This window comes from Hyperolius riggenbachi, chromosome 5 (genome assembly GCF_040937935.1).
Source record: "Hyperolius riggenbachi isolate aHypRig1 chromosome 5, aHypRig1.pri, whole genome shotgun sequence".
Classification (NCBI taxonomy): domain Eukaryota; kingdom Metazoa; phylum Chordata; class Amphibia; order Anura; family Hyperoliidae; genus Hyperolius; species Hyperolius riggenbachi.
In genome coordinates, this window is record NC_090650.1 from 420,624,851 (window position 1) to 420,646,001 (window position 21,151).

Sequence of the window (21,151 nt, forward strand, 5' to 3'; positions counted from 1 at the left end):
AGTGAGCAGTTACCAGGCAGCAGTGAGCAGTTGTGAGAGTTTTGAGAGGCATTTCACTGCCTAGAAACAGTTTTCTACGAACCGTTGAGCTGTGTGCTCAGCAAGCAGGTGCCAGGCAGCAGTGAGCAGTTGCCAGGCAGCAGTGAGCAGTTACCAGGCAGCAGTGAGCAGTTACCAGGCAGCAGCAAGCAGTTGTGAGAGTTTGAGAGGCATTTCACTGCCTGTAAACAGTTTGTGGAAAAGAGGAGGCCTTTTTCCACGGACTGTTGATAGGCAGTGAAATGCCTCTCAAACTCTCACAACTGCTCACTGCTGTCTGGTAACTGCTTGTTCCTGCATGATAATTGCTTACTGCTGCCTGGTAACTGCTTGCTGAGCACACAGCTCAACAGTTCGTGGAAAAGAGGCCTCAGTGTGGCCCAGGCCTAAGGCTAGATTCACACTTATTTGAATCGCATGCGTTTTAGAAATTCCATGCAAAACCGCACATAATCATAGTTTATAGGCCACACAAAAAATGCATTGGTATGCGTTTTTAGTTCATTCTTTCTGCATACTGTATGCAGAACACATGCGTTCATCATGCAATGCGTTCCTATGGTGAAAAACAGTGCATGGATTTTTTATCTGTTTTTGTCCAAATAAGGTCAACACAAATTTGAAGATTCATTTTACTTGTTGAATATGAATAATGATTAAAAAGTGCAAGCAGAAACACATACGGAAAAACACAAAAAACACCCATAGCAGAAAACCGATGTTTTTCTGCATTTACAAGTGTGACTCTGGCCGAAAAAATGCACACTGAAAAATGTAAATGCAATCGCCTAAAAACGCGTGCGTTTGCAATCCTTCAGGTTAAGTTCACAGAGGGATGTTATAGTCGCGCGTTATAAAATCTTACAACGCTGCTTACCGCACTGCAATTATAAGCCTATGGGACCTTCACAGTGTGACTTTAGCGCTGTGTTATGGGAACACCCTGCTGCAGTGCGCTACCTCTAGTCTAAACACAGATGTTAACAGACACAGGGAAGCATACTCTTTATTGTCTGTATGCTTCACTGTATCTACTGTATGCGACGTTAACACGGCGGTAATGTACATTACGACTTTTGCGTTGCGACGTCAACGTCGCAACACAATGCATTGTCCCAATGTGAACTTAGACTCAGGAGTGAGGCTGGGAACACATAGCAGAAATGCTAGCGTTGCAGAAAACTCAGCATTTATGCGTATAATGTTAGTCAATAGGCCACATAAAAAAACCACAGGTACTATTCCGTTAGCCGGGCGCAACCACCAGGCGGCGTTAATTACTATTCCCCCTCCAGGCCGCCATGGATAGTAGGGAAAGAGGTAACTCTGGTGGAGTTTTATCACCACCTAGTGGATGCGCCCGGCTAACGGAAAAGAACCAAAACACATATACAAAATGCATATGAGTTTTGTGTTTTATAATATTGGGCTCTATTCACAAAGAGCCAAAATTACCGCTAAATTACCGCCAGCGGTAAACTCCGCATTTTTTCCACATTCACTAACATTTTCCGCATGTTTCCTGCATGCGGTAAAAAAGATGCGGAAACGGCCATTAAATGTGCGGTAAACATGCGGTAAGAAGGTCGCATGAAAAATAGTTAAAAAAAACAGAAACAAAGGCTATCATTCATAAAGCATTTCCACATGCGGGAATGCTTAAAACAGCTGACTTTACCGAACACTCGGCAAAGTCAGCATTCATAAAGCCTCTTTCCGCATGGAAAAATGACACTACCGAGCAGAGTGATAAATCACCGCCTTGTGCGGTGATTATCGGTACAAATGTAGCAAAATGTTCATTCATGAAGATCACCGCAAGCGGTGTGAGGTCGGGAAGTACCGCTCACTCTGATGTGCGATAACAATGTAAGTGAATGGAGACACAGAGACCTCCCAGGCAGCTGCAGCAGAGCGGAACACGGAGAAATGTATCAACTCTGCAGCTTCCGTGTCTCCGCAAGCCTACCGCCTGCCTACCGCCAACTTAGCTCGGGGAATTTCCGCACATGGATACATCTTTATGAATGCCCGACCAGAAGTCTAAAAATTCGCCAGCGGTGTTTTCCCGCACTAATTCTCTTTACCGACAGCCTGTTCATGAATGATAGCCAAAGTCCAGCAAGCACCGCCCTTAAGCCTCCAGACTTCATTAAAATCAATGGGATGCGGTAAATATCACCTACTACTAGTAAAGATAAAAACCGGTAAATACCGACGAAATGATGCGCCTGCAATGTTTTGTGAATTGATTTTTTATTGCAGAAAATACCGAATTTTGCGGAAATTTTTCCACATGAATCCCGCACATTTACCGCATGCGGAAAAAACATGCGGAAAATTTAGTGAATTTCAATGTGGCGGTGTTTTGGTCGGTAACTTCCCACGTCCTTTACCGCATGCGGGAAGTGATTGAGAATAGAGCCCTATGTGTTTTTAAAAACGCTGGTTTTGTTGCATATTTTTCAAAAAAATTCATCAAAAACGCACATAATAAAACTCAATGGTGATGCATTTTTTTTTAAACTATGCTTTCTGATTTATTTCCGCTTCCTGTTGATTTCCTAGTGATTTGCATAAAATGCAATATAAAAACAAACCGCAAACACATTAAAACGCACGCAAAAAAAGCATGTGCGGGGAAAAAAACCACAAACTGCAAACGCACAAAAAAAAACACCAAAAACACAAATGACAGGAAACGTGACCTTTCACGCACTGAGGCCTGGAACCCACTACAAAACGCTATCGCTAATCGCAATCGGTAGCGTTTTGTATGAGCGGTTTGTAAGCGATTTCATGAGCGTTTTAGGTAGCGATTTTTAAAAGTATAATCAATTTGTTAGCGGTTGTGTAGCGATTAGCGGTTTTAATTCTGATTGGTCCTTTCAAATAATTGTAATTTTGTTACAGTGTGCAGTGATGTAAAAACGCTAGCAAAATGCTCTGTGCAGGTTTTGACGAGCGATTATGCCAGCGTTTATATACTTTACATTGAAGAAACGCTAACGCTAAAAATGCTGCATGTCCTGCGTTTTGCGATTTGGTAATCGCAATGGCTCCAGTGGAATTTGGGCCATCCATTAACATTAGCTGAGCGTTTAGGGAAATTGCTAGCGGTTTGAATCGCTCTCTGAAGGTCCATTCGCACTAGAGTGTTTTGCCGGCGATTTCGGCAAAACGCTCAACCTCTATCGCTTTTTAAAGCGCAAGTGCAATAATACTCTATGGGCTTGTTCTCACTTGGGCAATTTGCGTTAATCGCCGGTGATTAATGCAAATCACCAAACGCAAATATGTAGCCTGCACCATTTTCAGGCGATTTCCCGGCGATCGCGTTTCAGTGCTATAGAAGCGCTAAATGCAATCGCTAAAAAATTGGCAAGTGTGAATGGCGATTTTTTTCATGATCAATGCAAAAAATTGCCATAGCAAACTGCTAGCAAAAGCGCTAGCGTTTTGCATTTAGCAAGTGTAAGGGCCCGTTCTCACCTGAGCGGGAATCGCGCGATTCCCGCTAGCGGTTTTGCAAAAATTGCTACACAATGGGCTCTATTCTCAAAAACTTCCCGCATGCGGTAAAGCACATGCGGGAAGTTTGCGACCAAAATACCGTCAAGTTGAAATTCTCAAAATGTTCCGCATGTTTTTTGCGGAAAAAGTGCGGTAAAAGTGCGGGATTCATGCGGAAAAATTTCCGCAAAAGTCGGTATTTTCCACAGTAAAAAATCAATTCTCAAAAATGTTCAGGCGCATCATTTCGTCATTATTTACCGATTTGTTATCACCTACAAATAGTAGTAGGTGATATATTCCGCATCCCATTGACTTTAATGAAGTCTGGAGGCTTAAGGGCTGTGCTTGCTGGACTTTAATTTTTTTTTAAAAACACTTTTTCATGCGACCTTTTTACCACATGATTCCCGCATGAATAATAGCTGTTTCCACATCTTTTTTTCCCGCATGCGGAAAACATGCGGAAAATATTAGTGAATGTGGAAAAAATGCGGGGTTTACCGCTGGCGGAAATATAGCGGTAAAATTTTGCGGAAATGTTTGCTCTTTGAGAATAGAGCCCAATGGGCTCTATTCTCAAAGACTTCCCGCATGCGGTAAAGTACATGCGGAAAGTTTGCACCCAAAATACCGTCAAGTTGGGATTCTCAAAATGTTCCGCATGTTTTTTCCGCATGTGGAAAAAGTGTGATAAAAGTGCGGGATTCATGCGGAAAACTTTCCGCAAAAGTCGGTATTTTCCGCAATAAAAGATCAATTCTCAAAATTGTTCAGGCGCATCATTTCGTCGTTAATTACCGCATCCCATTGACTTTAATGAAGTGTGGAGGCTTAAGGGCTGTGCTTGCTGGACTTTAACTTTTTTTTTTTAAACACTTTTTCATGCGACCTTTTTATCGCATCATTCCCGCATGAATAATGGCTGTTTCCGCATCTTTTTTCCCGCATGCGGCAAACATGCGGAAAATGTTAGTGAATGCTGAAAAAATGCGGAGTTTACCGCTGGCGGGAATTTAGCGGTAAAATTTTGCGGTACTTTTGGCTCTTTGAGAATAGAGCCCAATGTGGCGAGTGGCAGTGTTCTCACTGCCGCGGTTGCGGTTAGTGATTAGCGATAACCGCAACCGCGCTGCATGCAGCGGTTTGTCGACGACGAGCGTTCCGCGATTAGCGATCGTGATTAGCTTGCAAAGCACGCTAATCACGATCGCTCCAAAACCGCCGCAGTGTCCAGTGATTTTTCTGCATTAATTGCGGGAAAATCACTCCCGCAAAACTGCGATTATAAGTGTGAACGGGCCCTGAATGGGACCTAAATGCTCAGAAAATCGCTCTAGTGAGTTTGAGCCCTCACAAGTGTGCATCCAGCCTGACCCCTCCTAATGAAGTCCAGCTTGGAGAGGCCTAGCAGATCAGGGAGCAAATGATGAGCTTCATTAGAGGAACCTGGTGAATGCCAAATCAGGAGGTTTCAGCTGGTCTCCTGGCCCTCCTCATAGCAGCTGCTGTGGCTATATAATCTGGCCATGAGGTGGACTTCAATGCCACACATCATCAGAGGAGAGGAGAGCTGAGCTGAGCATTGTGAGGCTACAGAGAGAAGTATAGTTGTGAGACTAGAGAGATTGGGAGGTGAACAAATTCTGGGGTTATAGAGAAGTGAGGAGAACATCTCCTGTGATAGTAAGATAAGAGGACATTAGAATGTCTGACAAGGGAAAGACTCACCTGAACATTGTCATCATTGGCCATGTGGACTCTGGGAAGTCCACCACCACTGGTCACCTCATCTACAAGTGTGGCGGGTTTGACCCCAGAAATCTGGAGAAGCTGGAGGCTGCTGCTGGCCAGGTAACGTCTGACACTAGAGCTCTTGTACAAGTCTTCAAATTTGCTTGGCTAACAGTTGCCATGCTTACCTTACCACCTCCATGTAGTATGAGTTTACCTACGCAATCTGCTCACCGTATTCATAATGTGTTGGCTCTCATACTATAGAGTGGTGGTAAAATTGGTCAGTCATTAGCCAATCAAAGTTAGGGGTGTGTGTCAGGCTTAAGGTCTACTTTCCATTTTCCAGTGTCTCCCTTCATGGCACAAGAGACTGAATGAAGCTATGCTTGGGGCTCAGCAAGTTTTGTTTTTTTAACAATTGCTCGTCTGTTGGTGCTGCTCTATAAACCACTTTAGCAGTGCTTCCCTTGGCAAGTTAGTCCATTAATTGTTATGTAGTTCCTAAACCTTGTGCACATTTTCAATTTTTATTGGCCAATTGCTGACCAAGTTTACCACTATGTAGTATGACTGTTTACTTATATATGGGCCTCCATTATGGAGCAGTGCTTTTCAGCGCTGCTAGATTTGGGCGCAGCCGGTGCCTCCATAGACTTGAATAGGAATCACTCCTATTGAAGCGCTCAGTAACGTCGGCTCCATCAGAAGACGGAGCCGAGGTTGCCTAAAAACATAATAAATCGGCCTCCCGCAGTCGCTGGAAGCCGAATTATTTCATTCCCCCACTAGCCATGCTGGCCTGGAGGGGGAATAGTAATTAAATCGGCCCGGACTCGTGCAGGATCAGCTAGATACCGCTGTATCCTGCGCTCAAGTCTACCGGCGCTGATTTCAAATGTACTCCTCCATTAACATGTGCAGTAAAGAAATTTGAGGCAAAATGGTTTTTTTGTTTTGTTTTGTTTTACTGCATGATTATTTCAGGTGGAAAAAATTGTGACACTGGCCATGGTCATACTTCAGTCAGTAATTTTCTAACAATTGGTTACTGAATATAGTAACTGGTACTTATCCGTTAGCCGGGCGCATCCGGCAGGTGGCGACAAAACTCCACCAGAGTTACAGCTTTCCCTACTATCCATGTCGGCCTGGAGGGGGAATAGTAATTAGCACCACCTGCCGGATGCGCCCGGCTAACGGATAAGTACCTTGTAACTCATTGGGCTCTATAGGCAATGAGTTATTGCAAGCGGCTACCAAATATCAGAAATTACCAGCTGAAGTGTGACCAGGTCCACGTTCACATTTCTTTCCACCTGAAATTGCAGTTTATGGAAAACGTACAAAAGTGCGGTAACCTGTTGGTAAACATTTTAGCCTTAAACTCTAGAAAATTGCATTCGTTATGAAGAGTGCAGTACTTTATCCTTACCAATTTTATCAGCTGTAAGTACCTGGTGCGTTTTTTTTTTTTTTTTTTTTTTTTTTTTTTTTTTCACATCAAATTTCATGTTGCCTGGAGGCTTTTGAGATGTTTGCTGGACTTTTCACTATTCCTGTCATGTTACTGCATGTTTTTACTGACCTTTTTATTAGCACTTGAAGTTTTAGTGAATTTGTAAAAAGGTAATTACTGCTGTTGGTAATTTCTTTACTGCATGTGTATGGTGAAGTTAACCTGCTCATACAATTCAGTATCGGACCCTCATAACGGCGTAACTCTCAGGTTAAGTGTAAATGGGGCCTTATACAGTAAAACGCAACCTTTTCTGCAATGCCTATTGTGCCCACCCTTTGTTTTAGCTGCTAAAATCACTGTGTATTGCATTGTTCATAGCCACTTTCTTACATGCAAGTATGTAGTTGGTACATACTAAAGTGTGCTCAAAAGATCTTAAAACTGAGTCCTAAGTGCAATACATTTGTAGTTATTGCACCCTCCTTTTTTAGGCTGTTACACGGTTTTGCCATGCTGCATCCCACAACACAAGATGACCATGTGGTGACAGACAGGGTCAGATGCATAGTGCCACCCCCACTCAGTGACTTATTCCCTGCTTGGCAGTTAGGATGTCACTGGGATACCTGTTGGTCCATGCATGCGTGCTGCCCTGTTTCTTGCAGTAATGAGCTGCAGGCTGTGCGGCAGGATAAGCACTTCTGGCACGACGTAAGTGTAAAAGGCCCCACTGATTTGCATTTACCTGCTGTAAAACAGACTAATGCAAGTGGCCTTAGGCCCGGGACCCACTAGGGCGTTTTGGATTGCCCACAATAGCCGGCAACTTTGAAAACGTCTTGCCAATGTATTTGAATGGGGCTGAACCCACTAGTGCAATTGCGACTAGGGTCAATTGCAATTGCAGGACATGTAGCATTTAGTGCTAAGTATAGAAATGCTGCAAAATTTGAAAAGCTATTTTTTTGGAAGGGGGGGGGGGGGGGCGCAGCATTTGGAAATGTGTATTTAGTGTCCCCTGATGTCCAGTTTCTATCTGTAGCCCCACCCCCTGGCAGAAGGTCACAGGTGCTTCTCTGATCAGTTCTTCTCAAGAAGCACCTATGACCTCTCCCTTTAAGGGAGGGGCAATAGATGGAAGCCAGACTCCCCCCCCCCCCCCCCCCCCCCCCCCCCCAACGAATTGGAAAAAGTGCTGCACAGTTTACAAATCGGTGCATACCACAATCGGCCTAGTTATCACTGCACACAGCGCTGGCCTGATGCAATTCTTAGGGCTCGTTCCCACTATCGCGAATCCGCATGCGTCCAACGCATGCGGATTCGCACATGTAATGTGAGTGGATGGGGCTGTTTCCACTCCTGCGGTGGCGTTGTGCGTTTTTTGTTGCGGAGAAAAAACGCACAAAAGAGGCAACGATTTCGCCTGCGTCGGGAATCCGTGCGAATCGCCGCTAATGTATTTAATAGTAAAAACGCATGCGTTTTTTACATGCGTTTTTACCCGCGATTCGCGTGCGATTTCGCACCTTTTCCAATGTTTTGCCCTGGCAGTGTCATGGTTAATTTCGCATGGCACCCTGCCATGCGAAATCGCGGGTAAAAACGCATGCAGAAACTCATCCGCATGCGTTTTTACAAGCGTCGGAATGCCGGCGAATCGCGTCGCAACAGTGGAAACAAGCCCTCAAGGTTATCAATGAAAGTTAAACATTTTTTGAATGCAAAATGACTGCAACCTTCAGGGCTCTTTCACAGTGAGACGTTAAAGTCGCACATTATAAAATATTTTAACGCAGAGTAACAGCAATACAAAGTCTGTGCGGCATTCACAGTGCACACGTTGCATTAGTGTGTAAAGTGAGGTGTTATTAAAGTGCTGCATGCTGTGCGTTTAGCAATGAATCTGCTGCATTACTTGTGTTGCGCATGCTCAGGAATCTTTGTCTTTTTTAAAATGTTCCGCATGCGCCGTTTTCGTTCATAGTAAATACTTTTTCTAACGTGCGACTTTAACGTTGCACTGTGAATGTGTATATACATTGCGTTGTGCGACCTTAACTTCTCATCAAACGCAACTCCCTATTGTGTAAGTAGCCTTATGCAGGAGTTTGGTTCATTGCATACAGCCTGCCTAAAGGTCCGTACACACGCCGGACTTTAGGCAACGACGGGTCCGTCGTTGCCTCCCGCTGGGTGGGCGTGCCAGCGACAGTCCGGCGTGTGTACAGTCTGTCGTTAGACTGATACGGCTGTTTCTGAGCGATCTGCCGGGCGGATCGCTCAGAAACAGCCGTATCAGTCTGACGACAGAGCGTACACACGCCGGACTGTCGCTGGCACGCCCACCCAGCGGGAGGCAACGACGGACCCGTCGTTGCCTAAAGTCCGGCGTGTGTACGGACCTTTAGGGTGTTTTTCCACAGGCAGTTCAGTTGATAGGCAGTGAAAAGACTCTGGCAACTGGTCACCGCTGCCTGGCAACTCCTGTATACCCAGTCCAGCCAACTGATTTCTCCTGGGGGATATTTTTACTTAATATTTACTTACTAATTGCCAAACTGCCAAAGCCACCAGCAATGAAGAAAACTGAATATTTTCTTTTTTTTTACTTTTACCTAATTTTTAGTTTTCTTGATTGCAGAGGGCTGGAAAGTTATAGATCTCCTAGGAGTAAATTTGGGAAATTTGAACCCTTATTCACTACAAGAATAAAATGTGCTACTTGTAATAGGATTGTTAGCTAGTTTGATTGCAGCAATTCTGATTTGCATAAATCTGCCTAAAATGTGTAAAATTGGTATTTGCTTAAAGGGAACCTGAACTCTTGCACAGGACAGAAGAAAAACGGAGAAATGTATTTAGAAAGCTTAGACTATCTAATTCACCTTCATTTGTAGCAAATTACAAGTTGCCATTTGATCTCCCCTGTCACCTGACTGCCACAGCAGATGAGCTCATTTGAAAGCACAGGATGTTAACCCTAAGCCTGCTTCCATGAAAGCAGGAGGTAGACACACTGCAGGTTTGTTGCTGGATTGGTATCAGCTGTAACAAGTTTCTTTAAAGGTTGTTATGCTGTTGCATATTAGAGCTAAGAGGAAATTCAGGTCTTCTCAGATCTGCTTTAAAGGACAACTGAAGAGTGATATGGAGGCTGCCATATTTTTAAGCAATACCAGTTGCCTGGCTGTCCTGCTGATCTTCTGCCTCCTGATACTTTTAGCCATAGACCCTGAACAAGCATGCTGCAGATCAGGTGTTTCTGACATTGTCAGATCTGACAAGATAGGCTGCATGCTTGGTTCTGGTGTGATTCAGACACCACTGCAGCCAAATAGACCAGCATTGTTTAAAAGGAAATATGGCAGCCTCCATATCACTCACTTCGGTTGCCCTTAAAACTGACTTAAGGGCCCATTTCCACTAGAGCGAATCCGCATGCGTTGTCTGCATGCGGATTCGCATAACCAATACAAGTGGATGAGACTGTTTCCACTTGTCAGTTTTTTGGTGCGTTTTTCTGCATGGTAGGGCCTGCAGAATTCGCCTGCGTGAGGAATGCAGGCGATTCGCAGGCTATGTATTTAATAGGGAAAAAGCACATGCGTTTTTTGCCGCGAATTCGCACGAAAACTAATGCAAATTGAACCAGGCAGTGACATGGTTAAAATCGCTCATAGCCTGCCTATGCAAAATCGCATGCAAAATCGCAGCAAAAATCGCATGCGGAATTGCATCCGCATGCGATTTTGTCAGCGGTGGAATCCCAGCGATTCGCACCGCACTAGTGGAAACGGGCCCTTAAAGGCAGTGCGAACTGTAATCTCCATGCTGTGAATAGTTCTATCCAGCAGGGTGCAGTATAGAACAGAAAACATTCCAGCAGTCAAGTTGCCCATTAGATAATCGCAAAGGACATCTTGGTAGATCCTGACCCACATTTTCCATTCTGTATATTCAAGTGTGCCCCTAAAATTGTGCAAAGGTAGATCAATTGGACTTGCTAATTTTTCAAAGTAGCTCACAAGCCAGTGCGGGCACCTCTGGTCTATGGTCCTGAAATCAATTGAAAATTCCATAAAGTGTACCTGTAAGGAGGGGGGTCCCCTCCCCTCCAGGGCCCCACAGCAGTTGCTATGCCCCTGGCTGCAGAATAAGTGGGTCATGCTACTACACAGGTGCAGTGCAGCCACGCTTCAGTTCCCAGCGCTGGGTTGGACATTGCCTGGCTGTCCTGCCAATTCTCTGCATCATATACTTTTAGCCACAGCCCCTGAACAAGCATGCAGCAGATCAGAGTTTTGACAGATGTCTTGCCTGATTAACCACATGCTTGTTTCTGGTGTGATTCAAACTCTGCCACATACAGATAGATCAGCAGGGCTGCCAGGCAACTTTTTTTTTTTTTTTTTGAAAAAGATGGAAGCCTCCAAAAGGCCTTTTTTAAGAGGATACAAATCTGTCAGCCTTCATGTCTCACTAGGGTTCATTTCTAGCACTCTTCAGTATGGAAGAGTGAAGATGTAATATGCACTAACCCATAGCAATAGCTGTATTTAGATTTTAGTGTAGGTTTACTTAGTTTAGCACCAACCTCTTCCACAGCGCTGTACAGAGTATATTGTCTTATCACTAACTACATGTAGTTTGTTATCCCCATAGCTGCATGGGTTTCCACCAGGCACTCTGGTTTCCTCCCACATTACAAAAACCGTTATTTGGCTTTCTTATAAATTGACCTTAGACTACAACACATACACTACATGATGCATACATAGACAGGACTGTCTATGTATAACTATGTCCCCAGTTTCGGATTACACTGGGGACTCAGCGCTGCAAGGTGAAACTGCTAACCACAATGTGCCCCCCCCCCCCCCCTTTCCTACTTAATAGTTTGTATTTGCCAGCACAGCTACCACTTTCTGGGTCAGTGGCTTCTTGCATGTTTGCGGCTTCAGCTTGTTCTAGAAATAAGGATGTGGAGGAAAATCCTCCATGTTTCTCCCACCACTTCCTTGCATGGGAAAGTTTCAGCAAGGTAGGTAAATTGGTCATAAGGATTATTTTTTTCGCCCTCCCACTTACACAGAACGTCCCCTTTCCCCCAATCTAGCAGGATGCTGTGGCCGCACCCTGAAAGATGGACCCAAAGGATATGGGGGGAGGGGTGAACTTTAGTGGGGTGCCCATGATTTATGCAATAAACCATTTTTGAAAAACTTCCTAGATTGGAAAGAGTTCCTTCAAGTATGCGTGGATCCTGGACAAGCTGAAGGTGGAGCGAGAACGTGGCATTACCATCGACATCTCTCTGTGGAAATTCCAGACCAACAGGTTCACCATAACCATCATCGATGCCCCAGGGCACAGGGACTTCATCAAGAACATGATCACTGGCACCTCCCAGGTTAGTGGTGGTTTTCTTACTCTGAGCTTCTAGGTTAGATTCCCAACAGGTCCACTGGCTGTACTGTATTGTGTAGGCTTCCTGTTTTGTTACTATGGAGGCTGCTATAGTTATTCCTTCTTGAAGGATACCCGAAGTGACATCATGAGATAGACATGGGTATGTTTGTAATTTCCAAGAGGAAGAAAATTGCATAGTGTTGACTGCTATGCAATTTTCTTGCACGCCTACACTTGGTATTGGAGGTGTCACCTAGAGAATGCAGATGGCACAGTGATTGGGGGTAGGTGGGGGGGGGGGGGGGGGGGGGGGGGAAATCACGTAGCAAATGCTGGTTCCCTTAGTTTAAAAGCACCTAGCATTCTGCAATCCAATTGGGGCTGGCATTGCATAACGCTGCTTGTGGAAAATGGCCCTCAGTGCTCTAGAAAGCCTTTCATCACTGGTGTTCATGCTAAAATGCTGCTTGATCTCTTGTTCCAGGCTGACGCAGCTCTTCTGGTGGTATCTGCTGCCACGGGTGAGTTTGAGGCTGGAGTGTCCAGGAACGGTCAGACCAGGGAACATGCCCTCCTGGCCTACACCATGGGTGTCAAGCAGCTTGTGGTCTGCGTGAATAAGATGGATCTGACGGACCCTCCATACAGCCAGAAGAGGTTTGATGAGGTGGTCCGCAATGTGACAGTCTATCTTAAGAAGATTGGCTACAACCCATCCACCATTCCATTTGTCCCAGTGTCTGGGTGGACTGGGGAGAACATCTGCTCTCCCAGCCAGAAGGTAAAGACAATTGAATTATGCCTGGTGTACAGATTGTAAGAGCACCATACTTTGGTTGGGGCTTGGTTCTAGGTCCCAGTGTCCTGTGGTTCGGGGCTTGGTTCTAGGTCCCAGTGTCCTGTGGTTCGGGGTTTGGTTCTAGGTCCCATGTAACTGCAGTCACTGGAGCAGGGGCATAACTAAAGGGTAGCAGCCCTTGCAACTGCAGGGGGACCAGAGCTGTGAGAAGGCCCCATCTACTAACCTACCCTTCCTCTAATAAAGGGGTCCATACTACAGATCAGGTGTTTCTTGAGGCTACACTGGTTATTTGTGTGAAGCTTACAATGTCCAACTTGTTTTATGCCTGATGCAAGATGTCTCAAAACTGAGGGTCACCAAGGTACGCAAGGTGAAGGGTGTGAACATGAGGAAGCCCCATATTTGTAGTTATGCCCCTGGATTAAAGGACAGTTTTCTAGTAGTTCAGTGCTCATACTGGAGCAGCATGATGGGAAGAATGAGATCAATCAAGACAGCTTTTTAGGCAACAATAGTTGTGGTTTAAGGGGTACTCACCCAGTAGTCTTCCCATGCATCTGGAAACAGATGAAATTCCCCCTCCCCTTCCCAAGAGGAGCCTGTAGACATATGCCTGTTATGCCTCAGATCTCCAGTTAAGCGGTGCTTAATGTGTTCGTGTGAACTGTCCCTGTTGATACTCTATGAATATTGCTTTTTGCTTCCTCCACAGATGGGCTGGTTTAAAGGATGGAAGGTGAAACGAAAAGATGGCTTTTCTAAAGGCCAGTCTCTACTAGAGGTCCTGGACTCCCTCGTTCCTCCGGTGCGTCCAGCAAACAAGCCCCTCCGGTTACCCCTGCAGGACGTCTATAAAATAGGAGGTGAGATTGTGGGAATCTGCAATGAGGGATATGGAGGCAGCCATATTTTTATTCTATGCAGCCGCATCCCTACTCTGCAGCCTTCTGAATTAAGTTTCAACATTGAAGCTGTTAAGTCTTGGTACTTGTATGATTATTGCATTGTACCAAGGTAAGGCAATGGCATTTCTGGAGGCCATAAGGAGGCCATAGTTAAGGGAATGAGGAGTGGACATGTAGAGGAATGGAAGAACCCAGGAGCATTTCACCAGCACCAGATTGCCTAGAGTTCTGTTAGAGTGCAAGAAAGTAGCAATGGTCAATGAGATGCAAATATCAAGCTGATGCAAGATTATGTAAATTTTGTATGCAGCTTGGAAAAGGACCAGCTGAATATTACCTCACAAGATTTGATTGGTTCATTTTCAAGCAGCCTAAATTTGCATAAAGCTGCATCAACTCTATTTGCAGGTCATTGACATCCTTACAAGACTTTAATTTTAAACTTGAGTCTTTCTGAAATCCTTTGCTAACTAAAATGGAAAGATATTTTAAATATTAAATACAAAAGTACTTATGCAGCATTGATCTTTATGGCAGTTTTAGTGGAATTTCCGTTCAATGTGTATTATGGATTTAAAAACCTAAAATTCAAATTGTGCTTTCAGCTGGTTAATGTGCTGGTGCTAAAGTACTCCAGTCATTTGCTAACGCTGTTTCTTGCTGACCTGCTGGTGAATGTCGCCCTCCTGTGTCTCCTGCAGGCATCGGTACTGTCCCTGTGGGTAAAGTAGAAACTGGAATCCTGAAGCCAGGGATGACCATCTCATTCGCACCCTCAAACTTCTCTGCGGAGGTGAAGTCTATAGAGATGCACCACGAGCCTCTGCAGACGGCATTTCCGGGGTACAACATCGGATTCAATGTGAAGAACATTGCTGTGAAGAGTCTGAAACGTGGGAATGTTGCTGGGAACTCAAAGAGCGATCCTCCAACCGAGGCCACCAGCTTCACTGCCCAGGTACCTACAATAGCCTGAAGTCTAAAGGTACATACAGACGTCAGATTTTCGCAAACGACTGGTTGTTTGGAAGTCCAAACGATGAGTCGTTAGAAAGTGCCGTGTATGAGCCTTTAGCCTGACCCATCTGAGATTGCTAGTGCCATGCCCAAGAGGGCTGAGCTCCAGAAACCTGATACAACCAGCTTCCTGGCCCATGTATCTTGGCCATGATTCCAGAGTCCTGGTATCTAACTAGTGAGATTTTGAACTTTCTGACTTGGTGCAGATTTTGTTGCAATGTGTATGCAGCTTGGATTTGCACCAATCCAAATGAGCACTTGATTAGCCCAATTGCAAGCTACAAGCAGAAATGGTGAATTTGTGTAGCATGGACATTCTGCAGTGCTCGAGTCCATAGCCTTTCTGCTGATGGTCCTCAGAGAAGCTTACAATTGTGTATGGTCAATTGCCATTCAAATGCTAAGTTAATACAGGGTTATGTAAACTTATGCAGATTGAAATAAGACCAATTGAATCCCTCTATAGGAGGATTTGATCTATTTTCAACCTGTATACATTTGCATACAAAATCTGCAGAGGCCTGCATCAATCTCATTGACCATCCTTATGCTCAACCTGATCCTACTATAGTCCAGCTGGTATACTAGAAGGCCTACAGTATGTTCATGGGATGGGAAGAAATCTGAGTGTCTGGAGGAAACCCAAAGCGTAATCAAGATAATTGAATTGTCCCCCTCTCACTTTAGTTTGCTTAACCACTTCAGTACCAGCAGTCTCTGGCCCCTTTAAAGGGAACCTAAACTGAGGTTTTTGTTTTGTTTCCCGTGCTTTCAAAAAAAATTACCAGTTGCCCGACTCTCCTGCTTATCCTGTGTCTCATACTTTTAGCCACAGCCCCTCAACCGTGCAGATCTAGTGCTCAGACTAGATTAGCTGCATGCTTGTTTCAGGTGTGTGGTTCAGCCACTGCTGCAGCCAAAGATCAGCAGGACTGCCAGGAACTGGTATTGTTTAAAAGGATATCACTCTGTTAAGGGGCCCATACACTAGTCGATTTCAGCGATCAATTCTACAGAATCGATTGATCAGAAATCAATTCTATTAAATTCCCCATTCGCTCGATTTGCAGCCGATTTCAATCTATCTGGCAGGCTGGAAAAATCTAGGTCTATCTGAGATTGCTTATCATTTTGCATTGGACCTAATGGAAATCTGATGGAAAAAAAATTCTATCAGATCGATTTTCAATAGATTTCAAACTGAAATCTGTTCCTAGTAAAAATGTTTCTAAACACATCAGATCAGAAATCTATCTGCTGCTAATCTGAGTGTATGGCAACCATTAAGCTTTTAAAGCAGTGTTCCTTCTCCCCCTCCCAACCCTGTCCTCAGGCCACCAACAGTGCATGTTTTGCAGAAAACCACATACAATCTCAGGTGAGGCAATTGGTGTCTCAGCCGAGCTGATTAACTACCTCTGTGGATTTCCAAAACGTGCACTGTTGGTGGGCCTTGAGGACAGGGTTGGAACTCTGCCTTAAAGGAGTAATCAGGCAAAGTATAGTAAAAGGAGTGGTTCTTACCAGGGGCTTGCTCCAAGCTCCCAGGATGTCCCTCGTCGCAGCCGGTTGCGGCAGGTCCGTCCCGGTCCTCGGCGATGGCGTCAGTGACCTCCAGGTCAGCCTGTACTGTGCCTGTGCGAGCGGCGCTGTCAATCACCGCCATGTGGGCCGGAGCAGACTGCGCAGGTGCAGTACTGCGCAGTCCGTTCTGGCCCACGTGGCGGTGATTGACAGCGCCGCTCGCGCAGGCACAGTACAGGCTGACCTGGAGGTCACTGACATTGCCGGGGACCGGGACGGACCTGCAGCAACCGGCTGCGACAAGGGACATCCTGGGAGCTTGGAGCATGCCCCTGGTAAGAACCACTCCTTTTACTATACTTTACCTGATTACACTTTTTTTTTTTTTTTTTTTTTTTTGGAAAACTAAGGCAAGGGATCTGGGGCTGCATATTTATATCCTTATAAGCAATTACCAGTTGCCTGGCTACCCTGCTGATCTTCTCTGCCTCTAATACATTTGGTCAAAGACCCTGAACATGAAATCAGCTCCTGGCTAGCTCAGAGCCACCCAGACTGGTTTTAACATGCCCACTATAATGGTATCTACCCCCCAATGTAGTAGGGTAAACCTGAGTCAATATACTTTCAATGGCAATCTTGGGTAGTCCATTACAGAGCAACGGTTTGACTGTTAAAAATATTGTATCATTAGTGGGCACATTAACATTTCACTAAAATACCTCACTCTTGTAACTAATTTCCTGCAGGTGATCATTCTGAACCATCCTGGTCTGATTAAAGCGGGCTACTCCCCGGTAATAGACTGCCACACGGCACACACCACCTGCCAGTTCTCCGAGCTGCAGGAGAAGATTGATAGGCGGTCGGGCAAGAAGCTTGAGGACAATCCATCTGCTCTGAAATCGGGAGATGCTGCAATTATCAAACTGAAACCCATCAAACCATTCTGTGTGGAGAGATTCTATGACTACCCACCACTAGGTGAGTGACCAGATCTCCAGTGTATCACCAGTCACCAGATTTACAGCTTAGGAGCCCTAAACCCCAATCCTTAATTCAGGCTACACCCCCTCAAGCCCTTCCCCTTTTTATTAACATGTGCCCCCACCAGTCCCTGTAGTCCGATACACCCCATTACCCCTATAGTCAAATTTGCCCCCCCATCAACCACTATATGGCTAATATAGTAAGTTACCTCCCTTGAGTGCAAGCAGAGCAGAGACTCACCTGGGCTGACATGCCAGCGATGACCACTTCTCTCCCCAAAGAATGAGTACGTATGAAATCGCTGCCGGGAGACTTGGGTGCAGGATACAGCCATTATAGAGCTTACCCTGCTCCTGCACAAGTTCCCAGCAGTGTTAATTACTATTCCCTCTCTCCAGGTCACGTGGATGGGAATTATGTAACTAGGCTTCCAGCTATTGCTGGTGGCCGAATTGTTTTTAATAACTTCAGCTCTGTCTTCTGACGGCGCTAAAGTTACTTGCTGTGAGCCGCTGTAATTCCTATTACGGTCTATGGTGGTGCCGGCTGTGCCCCAAATCTCCTGCACTGGATTCATGTTTGTGCAGCACACCCAGTGTTGTCTGCTAGGTAACAGCAGTGTCTCCTTACTGACACACTTGCACACCTCCTAGTAAGACTGGCATGCCAGCGCTGGAGAGAGGGAAGCAAGCACTTTGACCGCTGGCGAGCCGCCTTTCCTGGACTGGTCTGCCTGTAGGCACGAGCCTATTGTGCCTATGGGTAAATCTGGCCCTGACCATAATGGGACCGTATGGTCTCCATGTGGCCAAGCTGCAGTCTCTAACCTATTAGCGAACCTTTCTAGAATTACTGGACATTGGTGGTCTCTGCTCCTTTAGGCCTGGTACACAAAGACCCTCATGGGGGCACTTAATTGTTTAGCTCTGCTTACTGATTTACTTTAGTGATCATGTAAAAATATGAAGGTCTCTGATTTGCAAAGCTCTGGCTTGCTGTGATCACATTGCTTTAGCACATGGTCATGACTAGCAAATCAGAGGCTTGCAGATCTACCACCTGACCAAACTGATCAAATGCTGCTCCATGAATTCTCCTGGACTAGACATGACATCACTAATCTCCCCAGAATGCTGTTGCTCTGCTTTGAGTACCTGTAATCGGACTAATCTTGTCTACAGGGAGATTTGCTGCACGGGACTTGAAGCAAACGGTTGCGGTTGGAGTCGTAAAATCTGTGGAGAGGAAGGCCACCAGCCTGGCCAGGAGACAGGCCCAGAAACCTATGCCAGTCAACTGAGGAGCTCTGAAGACCAGATCATTTTGCATGATGGATTTTTGTTCTATATACCAGCAGAGGGTGCTGCTGAGCCAGTGACTTTAACTATTTTGAGTTTGGATCAAATTTGGGCTTCTCAATAAAATGTAAAAAAAAAAGCAGCAAGTAGTCATTCTGTTATTTGTATGCTTAGGCAGGCAACTCTATGAACCCTTATCATGGTAGGCTTTCTCCAAACAGTAAAGTTTATGGCCAATTTCCCAGACTAATCTACCATGTGATCTAAACTCTATAGGTCCAAGTGAGTTCCATATTGTCAAGAATAGGGATGATTTATATAAGCCAGTCCCCAAGGTCTGAGATTTTTGCACCACTTAAAATGATGGGACTGAATCAGGAAAGTTGTGAAAAAGCATAACACATTTCGGTGCTAGTTATGGGGACCCAGCTGGAAATCTCAAACTCTGGGTGTTCTCAAACCTAAGGTTGTAGTAAACTACACCAACACTATTTGGCCAGTTGTAACACTGATGTAGAGAGGGGCCTGTGATTGAAGTGTTCCCTCTGGGTCCCTTAAACTAGACCAGCAAGTTTCTCTCAAACTCTGGCATGGATATGGTCCTCACGGACTGGAGTCTGGACATCCCTGATCATGGTTTCTGAAACGTCTCTGGGGAAGTGCTGTGAAACGTGCATCCTAATTTCTTAGAGCTGGGACCCACAGGATCATGCTGTGGCACACGGGCAGATTTCTGGAAGGGCTGAAAAGGCTGGGGCCTTGGGTGGCTGTAGCTTGAAGGGTGTAGCTTGAGGGAGCACCTGGACATGAAAGAAGGCTTCAAATGGTGAGCCACACATAAAAAGCTGATGGCCAAGGAAGCTGTACCTGAAGGGGGCTGCTATACATGGAATAGGAGGGGTGCTGCTGCACATGGAATGGAAGCACTAACATACTTGGCCCAGGGGTGGTAAAAGTATAAATCCAGCCTTGCTTTAGAATAGCTGGTGATTTGAAGAGCTCAGGCCAGTCCTTCCCAACCCATGTGCCACAACACATTCATGTGTTGTGGCAGCATGGGGTATGTGTTGCCGCTTGCTGCCCTGCTCTCCCCACTTCTCTCAGCCTCTGTCTGTAATTAGAGCAGTGCTACAAGAAAATGGCTGCCGATGTCCACAAATGCAGACATCAGAGGACATTTTCTTGTAGCGAACTACAGGTGGAGAAGAGCCTGTAATGGAGGGGGCTGCCAGGTACATGCATAGAAGCAGCCACCAGCTCAGGATACATGGGTGGCACCTGCAGGAACTGAGGGGGAAGCAGGCTGACCACCCACCTGATTAAACTATACTGGAGTAGAGATGGCCTGACCGGTTTGCCGGCAAACTGTTCCCGGTGAACTTGCGTGATTCGTGATCGCAGAGAACCACAAACTTTACTAGAAGTTTGATTCACCCCCATAGTGCATCATTAGGGTAAACTCTGACCCTCTACATCAGTCAGCAGGCACATTGTAGCTACACTACCTCCTGGAGCCAACCCCCCTCCTGGAGCCAAAAACCTGCCTTTTATAAGGTGGGGGGACCTTATAAAAGGCAGGCAGCGTCAGCCATTTCATTCACTCGTGTGCCTCCAGTAATTGGATAAGGGAAAGCTGCTGCAGACTTGCACACCATTAATGTCTTTGTCCAGCTGATCAAATTTGGTCTGTCTACAACAGGGGTCTCAAACTCGCAGGCCATTTGCGGCCCTCGATACAATATTTTGTGGCCCTCGCCTGCAATAGCTTCCTTATAGTTCGCTTCAGTGCTCCCAAGTAATCCGCCGCATCCCTGCCGCTAAACGAGGGCTGCAGAGCCCCCCAAATCGCCCGGGGGCAATCCGCCGGCATTTCCTGGAAGGGGCAGAGCTTTCAGCTTCAGCTCTGCCCCTCCTGACGTCAATCGCCACCTCTCCCCGCCCCTCTCTGTGAAGGGAGAGGGGCGGGCAGAGGCGGCGATGCGCCGCGATTGTGAAATTCCTTATGCGGCCCAGCCTCATCCTGACTTTACCTCCTGCGGCCCCCAGGTAAATTGAGTTTGAGACCCCTGGTCTACAATGAAGCAGTCACTGTTCTGTCATTCAGCCACCTCAGCCCGACTATGGGCTGGAAAGCTCGTCATGGTGAGCACCAGTCCAGCACGGCCGTCACTACACAAACAGCTGTTTGCAGTCACTGCATACCTTTCACTGCATCTTTGACTGCACATTGTATTATACTTGGCAGTCAGTGCATACCTCTCACTTGAATGGATGGCAGACTTGCCCTCCATAACAGATTTTCGTTAAAGGATTTAAAGTTGAATCATCTCATATACAGCAGGGCCTCAAGTCCTCCTGTATTGTTTATGGTCACTACCTCGGACGTGCATGCCATGCCTGCTGTCTTCCTTGGATGTGTGGTAGCAGTTTCTTAGGCTCCCACTCCGGACCG

At 45.8% G+C, this 21,151-nt stretch overlaps 1 protein-coding gene across 1 annotated transcript; it reads left to right on the top strand.

Annotated features, from left to right (window-relative positions):
- The first annotated feature begins 5,259 nt into the window (after positions 1-5,259).
- On the top strand, positions 5,260-18,714 carry LOC137517883 (elongation factor 1-alpha). Its single transcript, XM_068234948.1, has 7 exons — positions 5,260-5,406; positions 11,982-12,161; positions 12,645-12,941; positions 13,675-13,825; positions 14,569-14,825; positions 17,161-17,395; positions 18,583-18,714. Exons 1-7 carry the CDS (start codon positions 5,260-5,262, stop codon positions 18,699-18,701), a joined length of 1,386 nt encoding a protein of 461 aa, XP_068091049.1. The 3' UTR covers positions 18,702-18,714.
- Positions 18,715-21,151: the final 2,437 nt, after the last annotated feature.